This window comes from Macrobrachium rosenbergii, chromosome 3, assembly GCF_040412425.1.
Source record: "Macrobrachium rosenbergii isolate ZJJX-2024 chromosome 3, ASM4041242v1, whole genome shotgun sequence".
NCBI lineage: Eukaryota > Metazoa > Arthropoda > Malacostraca > Decapoda > Palaemonidae > Macrobrachium > Macrobrachium rosenbergii.
The window spans coordinates 76697709-76718798 of NC_089743.1; the positions used below are offsets into that span (position 1 = coordinate 76697709).

The following is a 21090-nucleotide window of genomic DNA, read 5'->3' on the forward strand; positions in this document are numbered from 1 at the left end:
CAAGATCCAAGATAGACAATCCTTGGTGTGATGATAGCAATGACATCACGTTAGTGCCATGGTCAACAAAAGGTTCTAGTGTCCTTTCATCTGCCCTGTTGCAGTGCAAGTACACGAGCAGACAGAAGAACATTCAGTGCAGTGGCCAACCATACATCACAAGCAAGATGGATTTCATTACAACATTTATTCGCTGAAGTCAGGAGATAAGGACAGTTGATCTTGGCATCTTGACTTCCGGATTCATTCAACCTCAGAAGAAGCTTGATCGTAGTCCGTCTTTCTCAACTGACTGAAGTTGGCGCTGTTCTGTTCTGTCTTCTCGCACCTTTGAATGAAGTAAGACGTCTTTGGTATCCATTTAGATCTGGGACCTTATGCCTTTCATCATTCTACATGTTTTGAAAGTGTTCATTGAGACAGATCATTCCACTTCTATGGTCCTGTGGTGCCAATGACAGTATAACATCTATGTTGCCTCTGTAAAGACTAGACTTTCAACCCAATGCTAACGACTCTTTCGTTACCTGAGTTGGTCGAGAAACGGTGTCCAAATTGTCATTTCTCTGACTAGTGAGATGATCAAATGAGCATAGCCTGCAACTTGCTGGTGGACATCAGTATGCTTCAGACCAGATCTTTCGAGGCCAGGGGCATTGGTCTGTCCATCGCATTCAGGAAGAACCTGTTGGTCGAGTACTAGGATGGAATGTAATTGTGCAGATCACATTCATCTCCTTTTACCTTGGGACGTTGCCCATAGGTCCTTGGACTCCTTTTCCTTGGATCCTATGGTGGATGCTCAACAAGTCATTTAGTTCACCCAACTCTTGAGGGACAGGTTGCATCTCGTCTAAGGTGTGCAGCTGCTAGGAGAAGGTGTGTGTGGGACTGGCCTCCTACCTTTCTCCTGCCTTCCTTCCTCTTCCAGTAGGCAGAGGAACAGTGAACGAACCATCATGTGCTGGACTGACGTGCATGCAGGTGAACTAGATGACTGAGTATCCTATCTATAATCTAGCTCAGTTTGGATTAGTAGATTCAAATCCTTCCTTCTCTCTAGCAAGGGGAGAGTGGGACTGACTGAGCAAACAAGTTGGTTATTTTTAGCTTTACAGTCTCTGACACTGGGGTTCATCCAAACCTTTTCAAATCAAGGACATTACATTCCTTTAATTCGAACTGCCCAGAAGTCTGACAATTGAACATCTCTTGTTCAGTAGATCAGAGGGATGGTCTCCTTCCTTTGCTCTTTCATGACCAGGAAGAGAGTACTCAGGTGAACCAAACTACCAGTCAGTTGAGAGATTTACTCTGAATCCTCCCTCCAAAAGTAAGTCTCCCCTGTGTAAAGACTGAGGGTTTATATTCGTGTAGGAACAAATGACAAATTTTTAAGTAATTTGTATTTTTCCTGACATACAAACCTGAGGTCTTTAAGGGCCCACTTCTTACCACCTCTCATTCTCTTACCTGGACCAAAAGGTAAATTGCGTAGAATTGAATGTATATCGACTGGGTGGGCGGTCCGTCCACCCCTACCATCGGTAACTGTTACCATAACCAACCTTGCAAAAGTTTAATGGCCGGATTTCCAGCTCACTGAAAGTTGATCCCATATGTAAAGACTGAGGGTTTGTAGGGTAGGAAAAATACAAATTACTTTTAAAAAATTTCATATTTTGCAAGTTTTTAATCCTGCTGATTAGTTGTAGACACTCAGTCAAGCATAAGAGATTACTACTTCAACATCTCCAGAGGATTCCTCAGAGCCACCAAAGGTTGCTTAAGGTTTAGAATAGCCCAGCCAAGGCTCAATATATACCTATGCAAGGTGCTTTGTTTAGGGACATGTAATTGAAGATTTCATATCTAGCATTTACATCCTCAAGAAGGGTGGGTGAGCTTCATAAACTTTCGGTAAGGTAATTTATACAGAGGAAAAGTCATGTATCGAGTTATCTTTTGCACCCATCTTCATTGCAAATACTCAGTCTTCTGGTAACCAGGATGAAGCAGCTGCTTTAACCGTTGCTTTGCTGAGGTCTTCTGCTTGGCACCATTAAGCCAACCATTTTTATCTTAGACAGGTCAGATCAGGAAGCTTATTACATGATACAATCTCCAGTTGACCTACAAAGATATCCTCTGGGCCAGTAGTAATTTCACAGAGGACAAAACAAGGGAAGTAAATTTTGATAGCTTATGAGATTAGACCTATTTTTACCCTGTTGTTTTTTCAGTGGAGTTTAGATGTCAGCACAATTATATATGTTGAACTTGAAGATACCTGTCAACAGTCGGTAATTTTTATTTAAGAGCAGTTACTCTTAAATGGTTGGATGTTTCATTGGATCCATTAGTAGCTGCAGAGAAGGTTTTACCATTGGTGGAGGGTATAACTGATACCTTTGAGGTAAAGTCACCTACACTATACAAACTGCATATGTTTTTAAATATGGATTCATCACTTCTTAGATCCTCTGTAAACTAATGCTTAGTTATAGGTTCTAAAAACCTCATACAGATTCTGCAGATACCACTCATCAACTTGGGGTCACGCACAGCTAAAACCTTCCTCCCCAATTTTAAATTTTGCTGTATATGGATAATGGTTTTATTATTAAGTAAATCATATGTTTTTTAAAACAAAGATTTTTTTCAATACAGACCCATGATTCATATACCAATAGTTACATTCTGTCGTTTCAACCTCACTTAAGTCCTTGGTTTCACTGGTGAAAGAAATGAAGTAGATGACTGATGGGTACTGGAGGGTCTAGGGAGCACAGGCACAGTAAATTTTATTTAGTCTTTTGTCAGACAAAAAGCAGTGTCCGGACATACACAGACCATGAATGTGGAACACTATATATAAATGATTAGTTGTTATAGAAGCATTCAGTTTTGTTTTTAAAAAATTTTTCTTTCTGATTAAAGAGCTAAGTTATGACTAGAGTGCTTTGTTAATTTTCTTTGCAAAAATGAGTCACTGCATGAATTGGTCTTTCAACATTAGAGTTGCAGCTAAGTGAATTGGTCTTTAAACTTTAGACATGCAAATTGCAGCTAAAAGTGCTTCTAAAAGTGTTTGTTGTTCCAGATCATATGTGATTTGGTCAGTCTCAATTACTATCGCAGTACTGTATATTGAATGTTAGATAAGTTGTACATTATAAATTGAAAGAATTTTTGTTAGATATTATATATACATATATATAAACAGTATACAGTGAACCCCCATTATATCACGGTTCAGCATTCGCTGCTTCAGTCAATCGCAAAATTTCTGTGGAATGTATCTCCAAATATACCATGGAAAATTCACTAATTCGCAGATTTTTTCTTAGAGCAGTTTTTACTAACTATTGTATTTTCATGTTACTTTTGTGACTGAATACATTTTTATGATAAAAAATGATTTACTAACTTTCAGATATTAATATTAATGTAAACACAAAAAAATATCATTAAAAAGTTTTTTTTTATGCATATTTAAATATTTAGGTACAGTACTTACTCTAGTTGTGAATTCCCAATGCTAGAATACTGTATTATTATTATTATTATTATTATTATTATTATTATTATTATTATTATTATTATTATTATTATTATTATTATTATTATTCAGAAGATAAACCTATTCATATGGAACAAGTCCACAGGGGCCATTGTCTTGAAATTCAAGCTTCCAAAGAATATGGTTTTCATAAGGAAGAAGCAAGATGAGGTAAGGGAAATACAGAAAGAAGAGACCCCACTCATTAAAAAAGAAAAAATAAATTAATAAATTAACAAAGAGATAAAAATGAATTAAATGCAAGGAGAATAGTATTAGGGTAGTAATGTATTGCACCTTCACTTGAACTTCTGAAGTTCCAATTGCATGACTTCTTCTGGGAGGCTGTTCCACAGTCCAACTGTGTGAGGAATAAAGGACCTTTGGAACTGAGAAGTTTGACAGTGAGGCATATTTACTGCATATTGGTGCTGCTGTTCAGCAAATCTGGTTGCTCTTGGCAGCTAAAGGGGATCAGGGTTCAATTGTGAATGTGAAAGATCTCTGCTGAAATACAACTTATGAAAAAGTGACAAACAAACGACCATCCATCGATGGTCCAAGTCATAACTGCTAAAATTAGGGAACAGAAACCTACCACCACAAACCACTCTATCTAAAAGAGATAAATCTCTGGCAGAAGCAGACATCCACACCAGAGAACAGTACAGTATTCTAGTAAAGGGAGTACAAATGACCTAAAACGGGTTGCAGTGATTTTGGCAGTTATAAATATATGAGGCCTTACAAATAATGCCTAACTTTCATGCAGCATTTGCTGAAACTTTAATTAGAGGTTTGTCAAAAGTTAGATGTGAGTCAAAGGTTACACCTAACATAGTTAAAACTTCAGACACATTCAGCAAAGCTACATCCACCTGAAGAGGAGGATGGAGTGGGAAATCTGTATGAGATCACTAATCAATAGTGTATTTACTCTACTGGAGCTCAGCCTCATAACCCACCGACTGTACCATTCCCTGATCTGGTCCATATCCCGATTGAGGCTGAGGGTAGCTTCATTTCTCAAAAGTGGAGACTACTACACCCACAAGTGTTGCATTATCGGCATACTGAACAATCTTGTTTTCCAGGCCAACAACCATGTCACTTGTACAGACTAAAAATAACAGAGGACCAAGAACAGTACCCTGTGGAACTCCAGATGCAACAGGACTTGGTTCACTAAAGATCCCATCCACAGCAACTTGCAGTTGCCTACCTGTAAGGAAATCTTGAAGCAATCCTAAAACATATCCACCCACTCCAAGATTCTGAAGTTTATTAATAAGTGCCTTGTGATTTACTAAATTGAAAGCAGCACAAAAATCTATCTGAATTACTCTGCACTCAAAACCCTTATCAAGGTTCCCTTGCAAATGGCACATCAAATCTAAAAGAGCATCGCAGGTGCCTAGCTGCTTCCTATAAGCATATTGACTATCAGCTAACAATCCTTTAGATTCAACATATTTATTTAGGTGCTTAAAATAAGTTGTTTAGCAACTTTGGAGACCATAGGAGAAGAGAGGATTGGCTCAGAGTTACTGGAAGTCTGTAGATATGCCACTTTTTGGAATATGGCACGGTATTATTAGCTTGTGCCATCTACAAGATACTATGTTGACATAAAATGTATAGAATCTACTAAACTTGGGGGAGACAACATGCTGAAATTTTCAAAAAACAGGGAAACCATCAGAATCCTTCATCCTGAATATCAAGATTATTCAGAATTTTCTTAACATTCCTAGAGCAAAATGTAAATTTTGTAAGAAGAGGTTCAGAATGACAAGTATCAGGGAGAGGGACATCCCCAGTTGATTGCTTAGCTTCAAAAGCTTGATGAAGCAGTTCAGCCTTTCTGTAGGGCAAGTAACCAACCTAACATCATCTGTTAGTAGTAGTGGAATGGAAGACAGAGCATGACAAAGATAGATGATGTTAATTGGTCCACCACAGATGTATGAGTAATTCCTTCAAGTTCCCCTTCAAGGAACATTATTGTAATACACTCTCAGCTGTATAGAAGGATTCTACAGCATGATATCAACAAAAATGGTGTAATTTTCATTTGAAATGGATTTCCTCATGCATTGAATTTGGTCTGTTGTCATGGTAGGTTCTGTCTATGTAACCATCAAATCATAGCTGGTCATTGTCCTAAATTTGATGACCTTTGTAGGGACATTTAACAAAATAGCCAACATCATTTCATTTAACTCTTGGATCAGGATCTATGTAGCATCTGAAATTTAGTGCTCGATAAGCTCCAATAATGCAATCCCAATTGGCTCTGGATTTCAACCAGACTAATTTTCCAATAGTGGCTGTGCTTGAATATATGGGGAACTTGATCAGTTTTCACCCGTAGCTGTAAGCCATGTACAGTATATTTAAGGGTAGTGTTGTAATATGACTTCGAAATTATATTAAAGTGTTTTGGGATGATAGTTTAAGGTATGTTTATTGTGGGATGATAGTTTAAGGTATATTTGATATTGAACTATTAAAATAGGCAGTTATAAAGCATTTTCAGAGATTAATGCTGGTGTTTGAATTATTGAAATAGCATTACCAGCATTTTAGAGGAGTTTCAACTTATCACGGATTTTAGCTTATCGCTGGTGGTTGTGGCCCCTGTCCCCGCTAATACCAGGTGTCAACTATATATATAACAGGTTTTGACTTAGGAAAAGCCTATTTTTCGTGGCTGCTGTGAATCCTCAAAGGGAGGAGTTACTCTCATGGTCCATTAGAGGCTCCTTAAGATAGACTAACTAATATCAAAGAATTCTCTTTCAGTCGGTCTCGGCCAGTATTAGTGCACGTTGACACTTGATAGAGTAGGAGTCAGTAGAAGAGGGCTCTTTCTCTTATCTACAGCGATTACCTCTGTTCTCAATTCCTATTGTCAACCTGCAAGAAGTAGCAACAGCAACACCTTTTGTATGTCGCCATTGTAGATGTGGCATTGCAAATATCACTTCGTACATCGGCCATCACTGTGTTGACACACCATGCGAGACCTATCTTACTTTTTACTTTCTTTCAGGACTATGCAAGATGATATTCACCCAGATCCCATGCCTTTTGTCAGAGAAAGTGGGTAGGTTTGAAGACACATAGCAGCTACCAAAAATAGGTTTTTCCTTTGTCAAAACCTGTTTTTTGATAGTGTAGCCACTGTTCGTCCTCAAAGGAGTTACCAAATAAATTGACAGGTGACGAAATTGCTTAAGCTCTTGAATTACAATCCCAACAACCCAGAAAAAACTTTGGTCCAAGGTCAAGCCACAGGTTTTAAACCATATTCTTTACTCCAAATACCCTTTAGGGTTTGGTAACAAGGAACATGAAACCAAATAAGAACTTCTTTTGGGAATTAGTTCTATAGTGACCTAAATACATGCTGGGTTTAGTCACAGTATTGTTGCACCTTTCCCAGTGATATCTTAGCATACCCACCATATGCAGGTGGCCCCTGATTTTCTGCTCTAGTGTCAGTGGGGTCAGGACTAATCATAATGTCTCTGATGACCACCCTGAACACTGAGACTTCTTCAGAAGTAACATTTGTGAAGGAAGCCAACGATATACTTACTTTCCTAATGTCATGCGACGTAGGAAAGGAGTGTGGGTCTGCCTTTTTAGTAAGGGGCACTGATTTTATTCGTGGCCTATGTAGAGAGGGTGGTTTGTTTGTGCTTGGGCATAGGAAAATTAGACCTTCTGGGATGTGTGCCGTGACCTCAAGGTAAACCTTAAGTGTTTGAACCATTTAAAGGGTTCTCATTCTTGGCCAGGAATGATGGGCTAGGGGACAAGCTGTTTGAGAGATGTAGCGTCCCTGTTTAAAAGAGTTAAGTTCATTAATACAAGCTCCTGATACCAAAGTAGTCTAGAAGATCGCCTTTGGCATCATGTGAGTTGTGGTTGTATTGGGCCCACTGAGTTGAGGGGCTGACAGAAGCCGAAGCATCTTATTCAGGGACCAAATAGTTGGAAGCCTTGCAGGAGAGGTCTTTGTAATGTAAGACCCGAGGAGGGAAGGGACAATTCTATATTAGCATCAATACTAAATCCATTAAGCAAGGATTCTGTTCATGTTGATTTGTATGCCATGACTTTTGTAATAGCAAGATATCTGTCACCAACAAAGATCTCAACTGGGCTCATAGCATGAATATAATCTGACCATACTTTCCATATGGACTGGTATTTGCCGAATAGACAATGTCCGTAGTTTCTGCACTAGGTTCCTAGGAATGTTGGGTGGGTAATTTTCGTGTCGGACAAGATTTAAAATTATGCATGTGAAGGTCTCGGCTCCGATAGGAGGATGCTTAGATGACTTTCACCCCTTTCTGTCTGGGATAAAACAGTGGACAGTAATGGAATTGAATTCTTCGCCTGTTGTTGAAGTAATAGGAACCAGTGCCTGTTTGGTCTATTTGGGACTATTAAGTAAGCAGTTCCTTTGAAGGTTAGAAGCTTGTTCAAAAATTTCAAAAACTGGGACAGTGGGGGAAAAAGGATATATCGTCCTCCAGTTGTTCCAGTCTCATAGGAATGCATCTCTTGCCATTGCTTGATTGTCCAAGTTCAGAGACACATACACTACAAATTGGTGGTTATCGCATGTGGCAAACAGAACCATTTCCAGTTGTGGAAACATTTACTTTGCAGAACAAGTGCCACTTCTTCACTTGCACTATCCAAAGGGTGGACAGTACTGTGCTGAGAGGAGGTAAGCATGAGCCTGACTTCTTGATGTAGGACATTGCAATCGTTTTGTCTAGGACCCACAAAATGTATGTCTCTTTTGTAGGTTTCAGTTTTCTGAGAGACAAAAAGACAACCATCAGCTCCAGGAAGTTGATATGACATTTCCTCAGAGCAGGTGACCGCCTCCTTGCTACCTGACGATCCTCCCAGTGACCTTCCCAACCTGTCAAGGAGGCATCTATATGTATTATCACTCGTACAGACAGAGGAGTCAGGGTAGCCTGTTTTGCCAGAGACCCCTTCCAAGTCTAGGCCAGAGTATCTCCCCAACTTTTTTATTTCTTTGATGAGGCCGATCGTGCATCTTTTTTCTTTCATGCGATAGAAAAAATGTATTTAGTGTTTTGGGTTGCTATGTAAGAATTGGATCTATCACAGGTCTGAACAGTAACAGGCCCATCATACGATCCAACTGCCGTCTGGAAACGCTGGGCTGTGCAAGGAACCTTTTGAGGTCCTTTTTTTATTCTGTTTTGAGTACTGTATTGGTGGAGAGAGACGACTGGTTGTGAAGAGTATCCCATCAAAGTTCCAGTCACTGATGGTGTCTGCTGGGCGTAAGGCGGGATCTATTAGACAGCCTTTTGCTTAGGGCTTGTCAACTACCACTCTTAGGCCTCGTAAGCACTCTACTCTGGTGGCCCTCAGATTAATCAGTCATCTAGGTAGGCTACAAGTTGAGTTCCTTCTTTTCTGAGTTCCCCAGATAACTACTGTTGCTAATTTTGTAAAGATTCTTGGGACAATGTTTTACCCAAAGGGCATGGCCTTGAATCTGTACGTTACCTTCCCTATCTGGAACCCTAAGAAGGGGAGGAAGGGAAAAATGATAGAGACATGTCAGTATGCGATTTCAAATCTATAGAAACGCTCCAGGTCCCTTGCAAAATGATTGAACGTACTTGGGCAACAGTAGTCATCCGGAAACCATGGCAAACAATGTGTTTGTTGTTCAGTTTTGATAGGCCAAGGATCCCCCTCTGTTTGGAGGAATCCTTCTTGGGGACACTGAAGAGGCATGCTGGGCATTCCAACTGCCATGGTGAATATATGTATGTTTCGCTATGGAACCCTTTAAAAGGGGCTTCTACACGTAAACTTCCAAAGAGGGGTCTAGTTTTTGTAAGAACCTCTTTAAAAAAGGGTGGTGGTGTGAGACCATTTCCACTCCTTAAGATAATGCTATGTACAGGGGCTTCGTTGCATGTGATAGTGGGTGGCATGAAGATAACCCCGACACGTCATATTGCGTGGGCTCCTCCTCTTCCTTTATAACTGATTGGCATTGTGCATTGCATTTCCTTTCATGGTAGAGTGTTTTGGACCTTTGAACAGGATCTTTTTGCCTTTGTTCCCTTTGTTTTTAAAGAACCCTTTAGGGGTGACCGGAACCTGCAGACTCCGAGTCAGGGTGAACTTTCTTTGGTTTGGGAAAAAAGGGAAATCTTGGGTTTTTTGTATCCTGGATTCCCTTTTTTCCCAAGGAGAGCATATATTGAACAGTTCTGTTGTTGGGCTTGTTCACTGAGTTGAGCCCAGACTTCTGAAAGTCACACAGAGAGTCTGATGTGGCCATAGCAGCAGACATTATTTGGAAAGATTCTGGGAAGCCTTCTAATGGCAACTTCCAGCATAAATAATAGGGATTATGGTACTGAGGAGATGGGGCCTGGCATGTGAAATCCAGCCAAGGCTGTCCCCTCTGAGATTTTTCTCATAGGGGTCCCACTGTTGATAGCCATGTCAGTGGGCTTTTTCACTCTCAAAGGACAAATGTTGCCCATTCCTTAGTAAATTATCAGACACCAGGATGACAGAGACAAATGACTTTTAATTCTGCCATTGGCTCTTGTTTCCCGATTTATAAAATTATAAAATCCATCTTCACCTGATTGATACTTTAAAAGTGAAGGGGCAGAAAGCTGGGGCTACTCGGAGAGTTGGAGCCCTTACTATCTTTTTAATTGAAGTTTTATAGCCCAAACTGGCTGATTATTGCTAACAGTTGGAGCTCTGGTGCTCTCTGGAATCATGCATAATGTCCCTGATATATTGCCATTTCTTTAACAGAGTCATCTTTCATTTTTCATATGTTTGGTTTTATGCAGAATTCCTTAATTACAGCAAACCATAGTTCCCCTTTGTGGGTGGCTTGCAATCTGATTGTGCCTCAACAGTCGTACCTCCCGATTTGAAGGGTACTACAACTGCCTAACCAAGGAGTTAAAGTCCCTGGATGGTTGAAGTCCTGAGTGTATTACAATACCTCAAGATCAAAGCACTTCAGTCAGGGGTTAGGTGAATCTGTGTACTTCCTTCTGGGGACTGGATCCTTTAATATCTGATAACTGTATGGGAGACAGAATTCCTTTTAGGTATCTCTCCATGTACAGCTAAAAGCTGTGTCCTGGATCATATACTTAAAATTTTTGAGGGGAGCTAGGATGTCCTCTTTAGTATCTGATAGCTGCATGATGGGAATGGAATTTCTTTGAGAGTATCTCTTTATACAGCTGGCAATTCCCCTGGCCCTTCAGGGTTCAACAAGTGATTCAACAGTTCAAAATCCATTTCCAGTCAGATTAAGGACATCTCCCAGTCTTCCTGTCAGAGGTTGAAGCCTGGAGGTACTGGAATTCCTGCCTGTGCCCAGGTTTTGGCCCAAACAATTCCGTTCGGAAATGAATGGAAATATTCTGAGATTATTGCAGAAGATGTCTGTAGTCTGCTCCTTCTGTATCCTTACTGAAACCTAGGACCTAACAAGACACTTAAAACAAGCTGTTTCACTCTTAAAACTCTGCAAGACATTATTACCATTTCCTGCGTGTATGGCAACTGATCTCTTTTATGTTTTCTGGAGGCTATGTTCATGGCAGGTGGTATGGGCCTTACATAACTCTGACCCTGTTAAATGATATAAGAACAAGTTCATATTAGAAACTACTGTATACTAACCATCCGTAGCCACTGTATAGATAGTACGCTCAGAATATACTACAGACTAATTTGGAGCGGTAGTACAATGTTATGACAAAGCTAGATTCATAAATTAAGTACAATTTCAATGCCTGTTATATTAAAGTGTAATATTTTAATAATTATGGTAAAAGACAAGCGTAATTGTTTTCCTGAAAAATGTCATCAAGTGGGCAATGTGTGAAAAACATCATGTGATACAAGTTCCTTGAAATGAATGATCGATTTGAGAGAGACATTTCACAAAATTCTTCAGTATAGCAATTAAATATTACACAAAAGTTGGTTTCATTTTAATCCAAGATTTGGAAGTTGAACTGGTCAAGCTGGTTTTCATGCACTCTATCTATATGAGTGGTCAGCTAGCCTACTAGGCTACTAATCTAAATCTGTCAAGTACCCTGAGATAAGTACTAAGGTAAGAAGAGCAAATATTATTGACCTTCAAGAACGGCACTGTTTGTCAGCTATATGATTTTTGTCGAAGCTGCTATTGACGAAGTAGTTCCATGGAGGGAAAACTTAGTATAATTTGATACAAGTTCCCTGAAATTAATGATTATTAGGGAACATTTTCACAAAATTCATTCAACATGGCAGTGCAAATATTAACTTTAAGAGTTGGTTCATTTTAATCCAAGATTTGGAAGTTGAGCGTGGTTAGATGCAGTTTTTCTGCAGCATGAATATATGAATGAATTAGCCTTCAGCCTGCTGGGCTAATCACAAATGAAGTATTTGGCTATCTGTTAAGCTAACTAGATAATTACTAAGACAGAGAAGGTCATCAATGACCTTCAGATAATGCCTGTTTGTCAGCTATACAAGTTCTGTCAAAAGCCGCTATCATTCTGTTAGAGTTAGTTCCATGAAAGGAAAACTGTATAATTTGATACCAAGTTCCCTGATATTGATGATGTTCCAGGGCCATTTTCACGAGAAACCATTCAGTTCGATAATCAAATAGTCTACTTGACCACAGTTGCCAACTAAAGTTTAGGCAATAGATGAATTGGCATGGCTGACGACAGCAAATGCTTTTTCCCCGCATGTCATAGCATAAATTAGGGCATGGCCTAGCACTAAGTAGCCTAGATAATTACTAAGGTATTCATGAGAGATGCTAGTTTTCAACTTCATGAAATAATCTACCATCTAAACAGTTTCTAAAACTTTTCACTTGGTTTTAAAACTAAGCACTTAGCTTGCTACTGAGTTTTGGTTCTTCTATGATGACCGATCTATGAGCACTTCAGCAGTGGATGTGTTGACACTGCAGAGACTATGAAAGTAATGGATAAGATAGGTCTCGCACGGTGCGTCGTTGACGAAGTGCTATTTGCGGTACCATGTCTACAGTGGCAACATACATATGATGTCACTGTTGCTACTTCCTGTAGGTTGACAATAGGAACTGAGAACCGAGGTAACCGCTGTAGATAAGAGGAAGAGCTCTCTTATCTTGAGTCCTATACTGTCAAGTGTCAACGTGCACTAATACTGGCCGAGACCAACTTATAGAGATTTCTTTGATATTAGTTTATCTTATGGAGCCTCTCATGGACATGAGAGTAACTCCTCCCTTTGAGGACTAAGAGCAGCTACACTATCAAAAAATATATATATACAGTGCATCCCCCATAATTGCAGGGGTTAGGGACTACAACCACCCACATTGAGCAAAAATCTGTGTTAAGTTGGTATCCCCTCTAAAAATGCTTATAACTGGCTATCTTTAATAGTTCAAACACCAAAGACCCCTCTGTAAAAATGCTTGTAACTGACTATTTTAATAGCACAAACACCAAATATATCTTAAACTATCATCCTAAAACCCTTGAATATAATTTCAAAGTCATCTTCCAACGTTACCCTGAAAAATATATGGCTTACAGCTACGTGTGAAAACTAAATGCATGTCCCCCTACATTCAAGCACAGCCATTTTCTCTCATACAGTATTTAAGCTGTTCTGTTTTCTTTTTTCAGATAGGGGAAACATTGGTAATTCACAAGTAGAGTTAAATACTGTACAGTACTTGAATATTTAAATATGCATTAAAAAAATACCAAATTGTAAATGGAATCAACAGTGATAAAATATTCTCTTGTGTATGTACATGTTAGAATGATTTACTAATTTTCAAATAATATTAATGTAAACACAGCAAAATATTGATAAAATGGTATTTCACCTATAGAATCCATTTTTGTTGTTTTATATTGATCTGTTATCATCGTAATATGTATATAAAAACCAATCGTCCTGACATTTGTAATGTTGACATTCTGAGAATCAGGTGGTACTACCGAAAGAATTAGGAAAATAATGTTTTGGTTGCTAAAAGAAATGAATGTATTAAATGGAATTATCATTTTTTAATTTGTACATAAAAGTTTATGATAATTTCAAGAAAGAGAGAGAGAGAGAGAGAGAGAGAGAGAGAGAGAACTGGTGTTTGCAATCGAAGTCTCAGCACAGTAGCTGGGGACGAGACTTGACTTAGACAGGCTGGGGAGGAGAGTATAATCTTGTGTTGCTTATGTATGAAATTCGGATTTTAAATATTTTTAGTGATTAGAGATGAAACTTCAACAGTAATAAAATATCCTCTTGTGTACTGTTATATTATGTGTGATAGAATCAGCTAAACTTGTCATGAAGTATGGTTAAGTAAATCAGAGAAAGAAAAAAATTATGGCAACGCGTACCTACAGTAAAAACAATTAGAAATGTCGGGACAATGTTTTTTTTGTACACATTACTGTGATAATAGTTCAATTTAATACAGTATAAGTGGATTCTGTAGTGAAATAACATTTTATTGATATTTGCTGTTTTTTCATTAAAGGATATGTATACCGAGAGAGAGAGAGAAATTGAACTGAGGTGTTTATGGTAAGCTGTTTGGTGATTTTTTTGCGAGATTTTAATTTAATATTTTACTGATATTTTGCTGTGTGTACATTAATATTAATATTTGAAAATTAGTAGATCATTTTTTTATCATAGAAATGTATTTAGTCATGAAAATAAAATGAAAATACAGTAATTAGTGAATATTGCTCTATGAAAAAATTCACAAATTAGTGAATTTTCCTAGATATATTTGGAATAAGTTATAATATATATATAATATATATATATATATATATATATATATATATATATATATATATATATTTATATATATATATTATATATATATATATATATATATATATATATATATATTATATATATATATATATATATATATTTATATATATATATATATATATATATATATATATATATATATATATATATATATATATATATATATATATATATATATATATATATAGTAACTCACCAGTATGACAGATACAAGGGTCCAACAATATAACAGATACAAGGGTCCAAGTGTACACCATTATAAAAGGAACTGCAATATATTGTTGTATACCTATATACGGAAATGTATGTTTTTGCTATAAAGTATATTTATACCCTGTACCCCTTAAACTAAAATGCTTATAATTGCCTATTTTAACAGTTCACTGCCTGATTTAATAGTTCAAACAAAAATATACCTTAAATTATTATACTAAAACTATTTAATATAATTTCAAACAAAAATACACCCTGAACCATCATCCCAAACACCCCAAGTCATCTTACATTACCCTCCTACAACTGCTATGAACAACCGAATTGGATAACAATGGCTGTTTTGGTTGCATTTCAACCATCATACTGTGAGAATGAGGTGTAAGCGAAAGCATAGATCAGGTTACAACTGATTTATTCATCTAAAATTCACACAAGTCAAACACCCTTTGCAGGGATTAAGCTTAGGCCTCTGTGTTTCTTCACAGGGGCAAACATACAATTATATTAGTGTAAAACATAAGGTTATGAAATCTATGTACATAGCTAAATGAACGTTGTTTTAGTGTATAAACTGATACGGTATCAAAGAGGTGACTATAACAACGTTAGAAATATTTGTCGACGACATCGTCTCGGGATTTTGTGTTTTCTTCTGACCTTATGTCAACATCGTGGCGCTTTCTCCGAGGCGTGGTGTGATTCATTGGCATTTAGGCCGCATGGTTGAATATGCACGCCTACAGTACTCCCTCCCCCACCCCCCAGGAGAATAATAATGATAACAATCTTTATTTTGGCTCAGGGCCATATACATGGAATATACAAATACAATACACACAATCTACAGTAGATACAAAAGGTAACATGGTAAAAATAATTATCGGAAGTATCCACAGTTGCTGAAGAAGTAGAAAAAAATAGATTTCATAATAACGGTAATGACAGTAATTATATGGAGAATAATAGCAAAATACGAATATTGAAAATTACAAAACTCTACAATAATATTAATCACAGTAATAATAAGAAAAGCAAAAATACCAATAATAACACAAAACATAGAAATATGATAATAATAATAATGATAATAATAATAATAATAATAATAATAATAATAATAATAATAATAATAATAATAATAATGACAGATTCTGGAGATGACACTTCATAATTGCAAAAATAGAGAGTAAGTCATTTAAGGAACAGATGCCTCATCCCATCTTTCCCACAATTTAGATCTTCTTGCCTTACTGCTTAGGATGCTGTGTATGAGCGAATTGCTGCTGTTTCTCAGTCGGGTGATCAGACTGGACATTGTTCGCCTCACAATGATTTTCAAATTATCTAGGCGGTTTTCTACGAACATCTGCATGGCGGAGTGTCTGTGAGGCGCCTTACAATGTCATTGTGAGCAACAGTGGTATGTCTCATGGTCTCTCGTGTATAGTTTGTCCATATGTAGTGTAGCATTACAAGCGGAAGAGCAGCAGTTTTGTTTGTCGGTAACATAAGGCAAACCTCCTCGCAGTCATGTTACCATTTGCATGTAGTTTACGATGCCTCTGTTCTGTCTGCCGTGTCTCGTAGGTCGTGCTTGATAGTGTGGTCCAAATAGGGAAATTCATGCACGAATTCCAGACAATGATTTCCTAGGAAAATTAGTGGTTCTGCAATATGCTTGAGCAATGTCAGGAGTAGCGACATACACTGGGTTTTGGTTTCGTTGTCTAGGATATCAGATTCCTCTGTATGTTGGCGGCAGGTGTCGATGAGTCGCTGGACCTTGCACTGATGGGGAAATCAGAACCATATCATCGGTATAACAGAGGTTATTCATTGTTGTTTCATTGATAGTGCATCCGATTGGGAGTGAGTTCAGTTTGACATTCAGGGCATCTGTGTATGTGTTAAACAGGTATGGAGAGAGAATATCCCCTTGCCGAAGGCTGTTTAGGGAGCCGAAGGTGTACAACAATACATTACCACATTTGACACGCAATTGCTGCGTGGGGAACCAACAACATAAAATGCCAATTAGATATAGAGGTGTCCCTCGTTTGTGTAGCTTTAGGAAGAGTTTCAGGTAGTTTACTCTGTCAGATGCTTTTCTCACATCTACAAAACATAGGAAAACAGGAGAGGCTGATGATAGGTAACACTGTAGTTTAGCAATTCTTTCAGGATGTAGATGCAGGTGTCGGTTGAGTGGTTTGCTTTAAAGCTGAACTGGTTGTCAGTACCTGTAGTGTGTAGAAAGGGGAGAGGTCTCACTAGAAGAACGGACTCGAGTATCTTCGACGCAATTGTAGTAATTGCAATTGGGCAATAATTGCCAGGGTCAGCTGCATCCTTTAGCTTGTTTTTTATTAATGGTATTAAGTGAACTAAGAGTAGGGAGTCTGGAAGAAACTGGTGAATTATGCACACATTGAATAGAGCAGCTAGCAAAATGTAAATTATCGGATGGCAGAATTTGGAAGCTTCAGCATTGCAGCTGGGCGATTTATTATTAGGTAGGTTGTTTATGGCATCGCTGATGTTACCTGGTGTAATACGATCGGTGAATTGAAACTGACCATTATAAGTAAGGAGGTTATTTACATCCCTTCAGGAGTCTTGATGTTTATGCAATTGGGATAGTTGAACTGATCCCACATTCGCCCCACATTCTTCAGGTAGGTGCAGCCCCATCACTGACCAGCCCTCCCACTCTCTGTGATAGCTTAGTTTTAGGAATTAGGATTGAATGAACCTTCAAAGACGGGGGTAATTGCCAGATTCTAATTTTCTTAGACGCTTGCTTCAGCTCAGTTAGTTGCTTTCATTCAGCCTGCAATGTTTAGGGCAAGTTTGAACTGCGCTCTGCCTGCCTCATTAGCAGTGCAAAGTGTCCTTCCCTTGGGCTACCATTTTGTTTTCACAGTAGAAACATTTCTCGTGAATGTGTATATAGATCTTTAACCCTTAAACACCTACTGGACGTATTACATTGCCAACTAAAAAATTGTCTGGTTGGGTGCCAAGTGGACGCATCAGACGTGATTTCAAAAAATTTCAACCTTTCAGTCAACTTTGACTCGATTGAAATGGTCGAAAACGCAAATTGTAGCTAAAACTCTTACATTCTAGTAATATTCAATCATTTACCTTCATTTACAACAAAGTGGGAAGTCTCTAGTTTTAAGATTTCTACTTATGGTGAATTTTTGAAAAAATCTTTTCTCTTACGTCCGCGCGGTAACTCTAGCCGAAAATTTCAAGAATTCTTTCGCTATTTTGTCGTAATTTTTGCACTGTTTTATATTAGCTGTTATAAAGAGTTTTATAAGAAAATATGTGCAATTTCATGTAAATACAACAAAATACAACCTACATGGTTGTAGCTTTTATCAGTTTGGAAATATTTGCATATAAATCTCGATAACTGCCAAAATTTCTTTTCGGTCAACTTTGACTCGACCAAAATGGTCAAAAACGCAATTATAGCTAAAATCTTTACATTCAGTAATATTCAATCATTTACATTCATTTTGCAACAAATTGGAAGTCTCTAGCACAATACTTCGATTAATGATAAATTGCTAAACTTTTCCCCACGTCCGGCGCCAGAAATTCTTTCGTCCGCTTGTCGAATAAGTTTACAACTTTTATATTAGTCGTTATTTAAAGTTTTATATATGGAAATGGCAATTTATGTAGAATACAACAGAAAATAATTATGGTTGTAGCTTTATCAGTTTTGAAATATTTTCATATAAATCACGATAACTGCCAAAATTTCAACCTTGATCAACTTTAACTCCGACCAAAAATGGTAAAAAACGCAATTATAAGCTAAAAAACTCTTACATTCTAGTAATATTCAATCATGTACCTTCATTTTGCAACAAACTGGAAGTCTCTAGCACAATATTTTGATTTATGGTGAATTTCTGCAAAAACCTTTTCCTACGCCTGCGCTGCTGCGAACTCGCCAACATCTCAGAAATTCTTTAAATCACGTTGTCGTAATGTTGGTATCGTTTTACATTAGTCGTTACATAAACTTTTATATATGAAAATGTGCGCACTTCATGTAGAATACAACAGAAAATAATTCATGGTTGTAGTTTATCACTTTTGAAATATTGTCACATAAATCACTTTAACTAAAATTTCAACCTTCAGTCAACTTTAACTCGACCTAAATGGTCCGAAAAAACGCAATTGTAAAGCTAAAAAACTCTGACATTCTAGTAATATTCAATCATTTACCTTTATTTTGTCAAAATTGGAAGTCTCTAGCACAATATTTCGATTTATGGTGAATTTAAAAACATTTTCAACGTCGTGCTGATAACTCGTCGAACATCTCAGAAATTATTTCACATGTTGTCGTAATGTTTGCACCATTTTATATTAGTCGTTACATAAAACTTTTATATATGAAAATGTACAATTTACAGAATACAACAGAAAGAACTCATGGTTGTAGCTTATCAGTTTTGAAATATTTTCATATAAATTACTATAAATAAAAAATTCGACCTTGGTCAACTTTTAACTCAACCGAAATGAATCGAACTGCAATTGTAAAAGCTAAAACACTTTTGAGTCTAGTAATATTCCATCAGTTAGCTTCGTTTTTCAACAAATGGGAGTCTCTAGCACAATATTTCGATTTATGGTGAGTTTTTGAAAAAAAAAAAAAATTTACGTCCACGCACACGGATTCATGCATCATATTGTGATAATATTTCTCTGTTTGCTTTTTGATCATTTTACAATTTGTTATATACCAAAATCATCACAATTTAGTGTACAATACAAAGAAAAAAATAATCCGTTAGCTTTAACTGTTTTGCTCACAGCGATTTGTATAAAATATATATGAAATTTTTTTAACTGTCATATATTTCAATATTTATATATGATAATGATATTTTTTTTCATTTCTGATGGCTGCATACTAAACTTCAGGCAATGACAAAAAGGAGCCAAAAATGAACTCTTAATCTTGAAAACTAAAGTGCTGTGATTTTAAAAACTTTTTCCAGCAGCGCTACTCCCAACGCCTTGCCGCATACGGGAGATCGTTTTTATAAATAGAGGCTCACGTATGGTTAACCAAGTCATCCCATCCAGGTATATTACAAGAGTTGCCCTGACGAAATCTAAAGGTACCTGTGCTGGAGGCAAGCATAGCAGAAATTATATTTGAATAGAATTCTTTTAGATCTCTCCTGTGGTGGTTGTTTCTACATTTTGGGTTAGTGCACATTAAGGTGTCTGCTGGTTGAAATATTGACTGCAGCCTGGTTTCTGTGGTTCCCCTAAATGAACTAGTTTTCTGTTGGTTTTTAAAATCCCAGTTCACAGCAGGTGGGTGATCAGTTGGGGGTTCATGGTAGTGAGGATAAATTGAATGACACCTGTAAGGGGTTGTGATCTGTGCCCATTGCAATATCAGAGTAATGTTGCAGGTCACAATAGAATCATGAAGTTGAGGGGATGTGATGCGGTCCATCCAGGAGATTGTAATTGTGTCCGCTCTATTTTGTACATAGGTATAGGAGGAGGAGGGAGGAGCATTACATCACTAATTGAGAAGCATGATTTGAACAGAAACGAGTAAGTTCATTATAAAATTGTTTTGTGGGGTGAGACTAAGGTCCCGATTATACAAATATGATCAACAGTAGAATCGGGAATAATGCTTTGTAACTCACCTAGATCATGCAGTATTGATGAGAATTATTGTTCTTCCAGGGCATATATAAACATTAATTATTAGATCTAGAGTCCCCTACTGTCACTTGAAAGCCACAGCAATCTATCACTCCTATTGGTCAACACATTCACCATACTGCCCTAGCACCTCTGTGCCACAGGAAAGAAAGCGTTCTTTTGGGCTTACCGGATAATGTGATCTGACTTGCATCGGATGAGGTCGAGAAAGCTCTTGAAGTCTTCATGCACTGAATCGCAGATGGTGTGCATGCCTACAGCACTACCCAGAAGAAAGCCTGTGTCTGTTGGCTGGTGTCCGCATATGGGCTGGTTCAATGGGTCACTCCAAACCCACGTCGTTCTTCCATCAGCCAACATCTGGAACGTTTTTAGTTGCCATTGAAGGATTTTGTGCAGGCCAGAGTATGCCTGGGAGAGGGGAGGGGTTTGTGTGTGTCGACTCTGATGAATGTGTATTTTACATTCATTAAGTCTGTGGGGACGAACACTTTTCTCTCTGCATAGTACATCATTTTTGCTGGTAACAGTTTCTCTATTGCTTTTCTCGTTTCGGATGTTGTTGGGCTTTTGTTGTCCAGGAAGGCGTCTACTGGTAACGTCAATGCTTGGCTGTAGAGGACTTTGTCTGGGGATGCATTGAACGCTTAATGTGGCGT

The 21090-nt window shown here is 37.7% G+C and overlaps 1 protein-coding gene across 1 annotated transcript in view; it reads left to right on the forward strand.

The window, feature by feature from the left end:
* LOC136851590 (polyamine-transporting ATPase 13A2-like) overlaps positions 1-21090 on the forward strand; it is a 227693-nt gene that overhangs the window by 101837 nt on the left and 104766 nt on the right. Inside the window, exon 12 of the mRNA XM_067125881.1 lies at positions 20692-20858. Within this exon, the coding sequence (XP_066981982.1) occupies positions 20692-20858 (167 nt within the window). The remainder of the gene's footprint in view (positions 1-20691; positions 20859-21090) is intronic.